Source organism: Tamandua tetradactyla, chromosome 1 (assembly GCF_023851605.1).
Source record: "Tamandua tetradactyla isolate mTamTet1 chromosome 1, mTamTet1.pri, whole genome shotgun sequence".
Taxonomy (NCBI): Eukaryota; Metazoa; Chordata; class Mammalia; order Pilosa; family Myrmecophagidae; genus Tamandua; species Tamandua tetradactyla.
The window spans coordinates 187,472,419-187,482,298 of NC_135327.1; the positions used below are offsets into that span (position 1 = coordinate 187,472,419).

The 9,880-nt window shown below is 37.2% G+C and overlaps 1 protein-coding gene across 1 annotated transcript; it reads left to right on the plus strand.

The window, feature by feature from the left end:
- The first annotated feature begins 5,440 nt into the window (after nt 1-5,440).
- Nucleotides 5,441-6,479, plus strand: LOC143687592 (olfactory receptor 2F1). The gene has a single exon (XM_077164694.1). It carries the CDS (start codon nt 5,441-5,443, stop codon nt 6,392-6,394), a length of 954 nt encoding a protein of 317 aa, XP_077020809.1. The 3' UTR covers nt 6,395-6,479.
- The last annotated feature ends 3,401 nt before the right edge of the window (nt 6,480-9,880 follow it).

The following is a 9,880-nucleotide window of genomic DNA, read 5'->3' on the forward strand; positions in this document are numbered from 1 at the left end:
CTTGGAAGAGTCCCAGCTGGCCCACGGGTCTGAACGCGGAGAGGGTCACCGGCCGCCACAGCCTGTGAGAGCGCCCGTCCGAATTTCCTAGTCAGCCCGGGGCACCAAGCGTGGCGGGAAGGCGCCAGCCGCTCTGGCCCAGGAGAGTGCACCGTTCCCAGCCGGACCGGGGAGTCACGTGTTTGGAAGGAACCCCCCTGGTCACTGTTCTCCACGACCTGGTGATTTCCGATGCAATTCTCTCAGTTGGTCCGGGGGGCCGCGCGTGGTTGGGGCGCCAGCTGCTGCGGCTTGAGGGGACCGACTACCCAATTGTCCCAGCTGGCCCAGGAAGGAGGAAGGGAGGGACTCTGGCCGCTTGCCGCCCTGCCTGGGAAAGCCCAGGCCCCTCGGCGATCTCACTGGAGCAGGTTCTCTCAGCCAGTCAGCTGTTCCAGTATGGGGTACGCTGTCTTTTTGATCTCTGTCGTGGCTCCGGGATTTGTTCTATATCATTTCTACTCCCCTAGTAGCTGTTCTGGAGGAGGAACTAAGATCCACACATCTTACTAAGCCGCCATCTTCTCCGGAAGCCTGTAATGTGGTATATTATATTAACTATTTTTCTTATGTTGAACCATATTTGCGTACCTGGAATAAATCCCACTTGATCATGTAGTATGTTTTTTAAAATCATGTGATTGGATTAGATTTTGGAGTATTTTGTTGAGGATTTTGCATCTATAGTCATAAGAGATATTGGTTGGTAATTTCCTTTTCTTATGGTATCTTTACCTGGCCATGGTAAGAGAATGATGATGACCTCATAGAATGAGTTAAGCAGTGTTCTTTCCACCTCAATTTTTGGAAAAATTGCGCAGATTGGTATTAATTTTCCTTAGAAAGATTGGTGAAATTCCCTTATGAAACCATTGGGTCTTGAGGTTTTCTTTGTTGATAGATTTTTTATTAGTGATTTAATCTTTTTACTCATTATTGATTAGTGGAGATTGTATGTTTCTTCTTGAGTCAGTGCATGTAATTTGTGTCTTTCTAGGAATTCATCCATTTAATGTAGGTTAACTCCTTCGTTAGCATATAATTGCTCATAATATCCTCTTATAGTCTTTTTTTATTTTTGTGGGGTTGGTAGTAAAGCCCTACTTTTCATTTCTGATTTTAGTTATTTGTGTCTTCTCTTTCATTTTTCTTTGTCAGACTAGTTAAAGGTTTGCCAATTTTATTGATCTTTTCAAAGAACCAACTTTTGGTTCTGTTAATTCTATTGTCTTTTATTCTCTATTTTATTTATCTGTGATTTAATCTTGTCACTTCTTCCTTCTCCTCACTTTGGGTTTAGTTTATTCTTCTGGCTTATTCTTCTTTTTCTAGTTCTTCCAATTTTGATTGGAAATCAAACTCTATGAATTGAAATCTTTCTTATTTTTTAGGTTAGCATTTAGAGTTACGGATTTTGCTCTCAGTACTGCCTTTGCTGCATGCTATACGTTTTATATGTTGTATTTTAATTTTCCTGAAGGGATTTCCTAATTTTTCTTGTGAGTTCCTCTTTAGCCCATTATTTTTTAAGAGTGCATTTAAAAATTTCTACATTTTTGTAAATTTTGTATTTCTCCCTGTTATTGATCACTAGCTTCATTCCATTGTGGTCATAGAAGATACATTATGTGATTTCAACATTTTAAAATGTGTTGGTACTTTTGTGGTCTCAAATAAAATGTACCAGGAGAGTGATCCATGTCCACTAGGGAAGAAAATGTATTCTGTTGTTGTTTCAAATTCTTTATATATGTCTTTTAGGGATAGATGGTTTACAGTATCATTCAAGCTTGTAATGTCATTGTTGTTCTTATGTATAGATGTTTTATAAATTATTGAAAATAGCAATGTAGAACTTACTATTAATGTAGAGCCATGCATTTTTTCCATCAAGTATGTCAGTATTTGTTTATATATTTGGGGACTCTGCTGTTAGGTGCATATATATTTATAATTGCTATGTCTTCTTGTTGAATTGACTTATCTATCAGTGTATAGTGACCACATTTGTCCCTTACAGCAGCTTTTTTTCTTAAAATCTATTTTATCTGATTTTAGTATAGTTACTCCAGCTCTCTTTTCAATACTACTTGCATGGAATTTTATATTTTCCATGCTTTAACTTTCAACTTACTTATTTCTTTGAATTTAAGGTGATTCTTTTGTAAGCAGCATATAGTTGGGCCATGCTTTTCTGTCCATTCTTCCAGTATCTGCTTTTTAACTGGAGAGTTTAATCCATTTACATTTAAAGTCATTACTTTTCATGGAGGAATTTGTCTTTCCATTTTGCTATTTTGTCTTTGTAAGTCTGAAAACATTTTTTGCCCTACAATTCCTCCACTCATGTATACTTCCATAATTATTTGATTTTTTGCATATCATACTGAGACCATTTTCATTTCTTTCTTTTTTTTTTTTTTTTCTTTTACATGGGCAGTTTCTGGGACTCAAACCCAATTCTCTGGCATGGCAGGCAAGAATTCTGCCATTGACCCAACGTTGCACCACCCCTTTTTCATTTCTATATGAATATATTTTTCAAAAAATTCCTATGTGGTTACACACAGGTTAAAATATGACATCTTTAGTACATAACCATCATTTTAAATTTCATGCATTCTTGTTGCCAGTAGCATACATATATTTGCATAACCCTCCACCCACCCACCTTTTTTTGTACTTGTTACAAGTTATATCTTTGTCCATTTTATGTCCCAAACCATAGGTTTATCAGTAATTTTTATGCATTTATATTTTTGTACATGTAGGAAGTGAGAAGTTGATTTATATACCAAACAAAACGTTATAATAATACTGGCATTTATGATCACTCAAATGGTTGTCTTGCTAGAGATTTTTATTTCTTCATGTTGCTTTGAACTCCTACTAGTGTCCTTTCCTCTCAGTCTTATGAGCATCCTTTAGCATTGCAGAGAAGTCTAGTGGTGATGAACTCCCCCAAGTTTTATTTGGGAATGTATTAATATTTCCCTCATTTTTGAAAATCTCACAAGTTATAAAATTCTTGATTGGCAATTGTTTTTTTTCAGCACTTTTATAATTTCAACCCAGTAACTTCATGCTTCCATGGATTTTGATGAGATATAAACACTTAATGTAATTGGGACTGCATTATACACAACACATTGCTTTACTCTTGCAGCTTTCAAAACTATTTCCTTGTCCTTTGCATTCAATAGTATGTTCAATATATATTGGGGTGTATTTTTCTTAACATTAACACTGTTTGGTTTTCTATAAGCTTCTTGAATGTGCATATTCATTTCTTTTGCTAAGTTTGGGAAGTTTTCTGTCATGACTTCTTTCATATTCCTTCTGCCACTTTTTCTCTTTCTTCTACTTCTGACATCCCCACAATGCATATATAAACATGCTTAATATGTCCCAGAAATCTCTTTGGCTATTTTGCTTTTTATAATTCTTTTTTTTTCTGCTCCTAAGCCTGACGCATTTCAATTTTCTTGTCTTCAAGTTCACTGATTCTTCTGCCAGCTTCAATCTGTTGTTTAAAGCTTCTTACAGATTTTTCATTTCAGTTATTATGGTCTTCAACTCCAGTAGTTTTGTTTGGTTCATTTTTATTTCTTCTATCTCTTTATTGAGAGTCTCATATTGTTCCTTCACTGTTTACTGGATATCCTTTAGTTATTTTTCTGTATTATCTTTCATCTCCTTGAATATATTGAGGAGCATTTAAAAATAGTCTTTTTCTGGTAGATGCACACCATAGTCTTGTTCATTGCTGTATTTTTTTTTTTTTACCTTTTTCTTTTGGATGGGCTATCATTTCTTTATTTGCCTTGTAATCTTTTTTGTACACTGTATATTTTAATATTTTAAAATGTTAATTCTGAGATTTATTTCCTCAGAATTCTGTTTCTTGAGTTTGTAGTATAACAAGCTGGTGACATGATAGAGATTTTCTTGAGTGCCAGGAGCTACCAAAACCAAGGAAACTGAAAGCAAAAGCATCATTCACCATCTTTGCAAATTGGCTTCACATTGACTGGTCATCTCCATTCAGAGGTGAGCCTTCTCATCAGGAAGGTCTGTCCAAGGCAAGTGTGAAGTGCATTGTTTCCCTTGTATTTTCTGGGTTTGTGCCTATTAGTGGTCATAGGAGTTCCCCTGACTACAGAAATTTGTATGCCCCATCTACTTCCCAGAAAACTAATTTTCCCCCTCTGGTGGGAGTTCCACTGCAGTACTAAAGCAGATAAACCTCAGACCATCCATCTTAATTATTTCTTACACTGCTTTCAGTGTCTTGAGCTGCTTTTGCCTGGGGCATAAACTATGGGAGCAGAGCATGTTGGAGAGGAGTTTCCCAAGCCACTTTTTAATAGCTGGATTGAGGCCAGCCACCCACAAAGTGAGAACCTTCTGGCTCCAAGTTGCCCTGGGGATGGAATGTGGATGTGGTCATGAAGGTGCCAGGGTCTTCTTCCCTGGCTTCCCAAAGTGGTACTTTCTTGATTCTGCCCCTGTTCAGTAAATTCAGTCTTCAACTGTCTTCCAAAGCTTTGAGGAAACATACCATTTTTAAGTCACTTCTGCCACCTATGCACCTTTATCTAAGGTGGGTTGAAACAATGGCTGCCCTCAGAGCCCAGCCCCAGTGATGTGAAGTAGGTAATCAAAAAGAATTGTCAACAATCAGCCCATGACCTCTCCTCACCCTGGGATCTTGGGGAACTGGATTTTTATGTCCCTTTCTAACATCAGCAAACTAAGCCATGGGCCAGACCTCACTGCTCTCTACCATGACAGTAGGGCCTGGGTGATAGTAAATGCTATGATAAGAGAGTAATACACTGGTATTTGCAGCAATTCACTAAACTTTCCCCCTATTCTTCTTGTGTACTATACAGTGTTCTTCTGGACTCTGTGGTTTGAAATAGTTGATTCAGACAATTACTGCCTGTTTAATAGTTTTGCTGGTAGAGGAAGTGATTCCTGAAGCTTGCTATTCCTCTATTTCCCCACAATTCTCCCCTTGAAATCTTAACTTTTTAGCCATGTTTATCTTCATTCAATGTCATTTATACCTACCATGCCATCTTCTTTGATCCCCTAGCCAAGACTGTGGTCTCCAAAAATTTTACTATTTATCTGCAGGCTTCAGCTGTGTCTCCCTGAAACCACATAATGTCTGCATGAAGCCACTGCCCTGTCTCTCTGATGTAAACTGTGTTGTAATATACATTGAGGTAAAATCTGTTATCGGGGTCTCATGAAAAATCTGAACAACCTATATAAGATTAACAAAATGCATACAGCATTTTGAAATTTTGAAAATTTATCTTTACAGTTTTTTGATTTATAGCTTCTGTTATTTCTGACTCCTTCTGCAGATTAATAATACTCACATTTTTAAATGGGAAAATGGAACCAGACATGGGCAACTGATTTTATTCTCCTTGGTCTGTCCAGTGACTGGGGAACTCAGGTATCACTCTTTGTGCTGTTCTTGGTCATGTACCTGGTGACAATGTTGGGAAACTTTCTCATAGTTCTTCTAATCAGACTGGACAGCAGACTCCATACACCCATGTATTTCTTTCTCACCAATCTTTCCCTTGTTGATGTCTCATATTCCACATCTATAGTCCCCCAGCTGCTGGTGCATTTTCTTGCAGAACAGAAAAAAATACCCTACCTGAGCTGTGAAGCTCAGTTATTTTTCTCCCTGGCCTTGGGTGGGATTGAATTTGTTCTACTGGCAGTGATGGCCTATGACCGCTATGTGGCTGTGTGTGATCCCTTGCGATACTTGGCCATCATGCATGGAGGGCTGTGTACTAAGTTGGCCATCATATCTTGGGTCAGTGGCCCCATCAACTCTATCTTGCAGACTGCCATCACCTTTCAGCTTCCCATGTGTACAAACAAGTTTATTGATCACATATCCTGTGAACTCCTAGCAATTGTCAGACTGGCCTGTGTGGACACCTCTTCTAATGAGGTTACCATCATGGTTTCTAGCATTGTCTTGCTGATGACACCCTTCTGCCTGGTTATCTTGTCCTACGTCCAGATCATCACCACCATCCTGAAGATCCAGTCCTCAGAGGGCAGGAAGAAAGCCTTCCAGACTTGTGCCTCTCATCTCACAGTGGTTGCCTTATGCTATGGCATGGCCATTTTTACCTACATCCAGCCACACTCCAGCCCCTCTGTCCTTCAGGAGAAGCTGATCTCTCTCTTCTATGCCATTTTGACACCCATGCTGAACCCCATGATTTACAGTTTGAGGAATAAGGAGGTGAAAGATGCCTGGCAGAAACTATTAGGAAAATTCTCTGGCTTGACACCCAAACTGGCAACCTGATGAATCATGATCATGATATGAAGAAAAGAGCTCTGCCTCTGTTCTCCCATCTGAACTCAGATATTGAAAACACAAACTACATTATGCTGGCAATCATGAAGGAGATGACATAATGTGTACTGGTGATTCTAGTTAGGAAGATAAGTGGATGGATTGGGGTGCAGGATGTGGGGAATCTTTAATGGCCCAGCAGTATGTTTAGGGGAGGTAAGCACTGCTGTATTAAATCTTCTCAAATGTATTCAATACCTATGGCTGTGTCATGAGGGTAATTGAAAAAAAACCACAGCATTATTTTACTCTTTTGATTGTCATATTATTTATAATCATGGAGGTATTCATGGAATTCACCCACATTTTGAGGAAAAAATGGTTTCCATTGGCAGCAAAATAAATTTTTGCACTTGTAAACCTGCTTAAATTAATGTTGGAGTTAGTAATTTTGGAGTCTCTAATTGGAGGTGATATGAGGAGGGGGTTATCAATCTTGATTAATGTATTTGTGTGAAGAAATTACTACATGTGAACATAAAGTTTTGCATCTTTTTCTGAGAGATTGAGTTAATTCCATAGATAAATATGAACCGAAGGTCTTGCTTTACTCTAACAAGGTTAAAAACAAGGTTTGTTTGTACATAATAGCATTTACTGGCCAAAGAAAAGACAATATTCTGGCACTACTAAATCATTTACAAAATTTTTGAGGAAAATTACAGTACATATGAGGGAAACATCTAAAAAGTTAAAAATGCCCAATCTCTGAATTGACAATTTAGTTCTCTGAAACTGTGGAAACAATAGGAGCAGATAAATATTAGATAAATGTGTAAAATATCAAACAGAAATTTAATTTATGAAAAGACCACTGAGAAGGCCATTGAAAATAATGCAGCTCTAACATGGATTTGGGTTATCAGATCCCAATAGTCAATTCTGCAAATGTTACCCTCAAGTCTACTTTTCAGAGCCTTCTCTTACACCCATCCATACACAAGAAGGCCTTATTCAGTGTTTATAAATCTAGCAGCCAATATATTCTGAGTAGACTTCACCTCTGATGAAAACCCTAAGTAAGATAAAAAGGGGAAGAAGTTACTGAACAAAGAATAGATAATGGGAAGAAGGAGAAAGCATATGATACCAGGTCTCCTCATTTTCTTGAAGGAGGCTCAAAGGGACCTTCCTTTCTGCCCTATGTTACTTATTTTAGTCATTTAGTTTGCAGATCTTCTATTTGTTGAGAATCACAGTAACAGAAATCCTCAGGGTACATGCAGAATTGAAGGTTATCTCATTCAAATTCTGTTTGCTGTTTGGGTTTTATATTAAAATTAATCTAACACTAAATTTTATGATCTAGGTAGGCATATTAAAGGGTGTCAAACAATAATGGACTAAATTTCTGTTGGTGTTAATTCAAGAAATATTAATGGAGTTTCTACTATGCCAGTGACTCTGTATGGTCCTTGAGACACAATAGTTACTATATAACAAACCTGGTAATCAAGCAGTATGATCATAGGGAAGACAGGATATGAAGTAATTACAATGCAGTGATAACTCTTAGGGTGAGCGTAAGCCTGAGGGGGTGGGCTAATTATAATAGACCACTGGGATAATCTCAGAGATGTTCAGTAGGGAGGGCCCTTACGTTGAGAATGGGAGATAAGAAGTTACCCATATATTAAGCAATCCATGTAAAGGAAAACCTGTGTAAAGTGTAAAGAAGAGAGATAGCATGAAAACTTAAAAATGTCTGGAAGCTTTGATGTGGGACAGAGGGGAGGGGTGAATAATGAGGATAAGGCAGGGGAGTTGCAGGTTATGGAAGGTATTAACTTTATCCTAATAGCAAAGAGGACTAGTAAGAAGTTTTAAGCAAGAGAATGGCTTGTTATAATTTACATTTTTGAAAAATTTCTGTGGCAATACACTAGGAGGAAGAAAAGATTACAGCTAAGGAGAGCAGACAGGGGGCTGTTTCAGAAATGCAACTGATGCATTAGTGGACTCTGCATTAGGTAGCAGCCATTGGAGGAGAGAAAAATAAAGGTGAGTCATTTATAAAGAAATATCCTTGAAAATACTGACAAACTGGATCCAGGAACAAATAAAAGAATTACACAGAATGGCCAAGTGAAATTGTGTAATATGATGCATCATATCAGGGGAATAAAAAACAAAAATCACATCACCAGCTCAATGGGCATACTAAAACTATCTGATGAAATCCTAAATCATTTCATGAGTAAAACATAAAAAACTTGGAATAGAAGGTGTAAAGTTAAGTTCATGTGTCAGTTTGGCCAAATTATGGCGTCCAGTTGTTTGGTCTAGCAAGCACTGGCCTCATTGTTAATGTGAGGATATTTTGTAGATTTAAATCACCAGTAAGTTGATTGCATCTATAGCTGACAACATCTACAATCAACTAGGAGATTGCCTTCAACAATGAGAGAAGTCTCATCCAATCTGTTAAAGGCTTTATGAGAAGAACTAATGACTTCAGCAGACAGGAGGGAGATTTCTATCTCTACTTCTCTGAGCCAGTTTCTCCTAAGGAATTCATTGAAAACCTTCATAGGAGTTCCAGCTTTTAGTCTGTCCTATAAAATTTGGACTTGCATATCCCCACAGTTGTGTGAGCCAATTTGTTCTAAAAATCTGAGGTGGGCAACAGTGGCTCAATGGAAGAGTTCTTGCCTGTCATGCCAGAGACCTGGGTTCATTTTCCAGTGGCTTCCCACATAAAAAAAAAAAAAAAAAAGAAAAGATACTCATAATATTTTAAAATCTCATAATGTATATATAATGTAATACAATTTTTTACATTATATATATACACATTCTATAGGTTCTATTTCCCTAAATAATCCTGACTAACACAGAAGGGAACTTCCTCAACCTGATAAAAGACAGCTGCAAAAACAAAAAACAAAACCCACACAGATAACATCTTACCCAATGGTGAAAGACTGGGTACTTTTCCTTTAATATCAGGAACAGGTAAAAAATGTACACTCTCTTATTTTCTATTTACCATTACATTGGAGAGGCAATTAGGCAGAAAAATAAAGTGGAAAGAAGTAAATCTATCTCTACTTTCAGATGATAGATTCTTGTAAATATAAAATCCGAAGGAATCCTTTAGTAAAACTACTAGAGTGAATAAATGAATTCAGAAAAGTTGTGGGATATAAGAGTAATATGCAAAAATCAATCTTATTTCTCTATACTTGCAACAAACAATCCAAAATGAAATGAAGAAAACCATCTAACTTGTAACAACATCAAAAGGAATAAAATATTTAGGAATAAAAGTAACAAAAAGTGAAAAAAAACCATGTTATGAATGCTATAAAACATTTTTTACAGAAATTAAAGAAGATATAAATAATTGGAAACATCACATGTTTGTAGATCAGAAGATTAACCTTGTTAAAATTGCAATCCTCTCCAACCTAGTCTACAAATTCAACACAGTCT

Coding starts and splice junctions, on each gene's coding strand:
- LOC143687592 (XM_077164694.1), top strand. CDS start 5,441: ATGGGAAAATGGAACCAGACATGGGCAACTGATTTTATTCTCCTTGGT.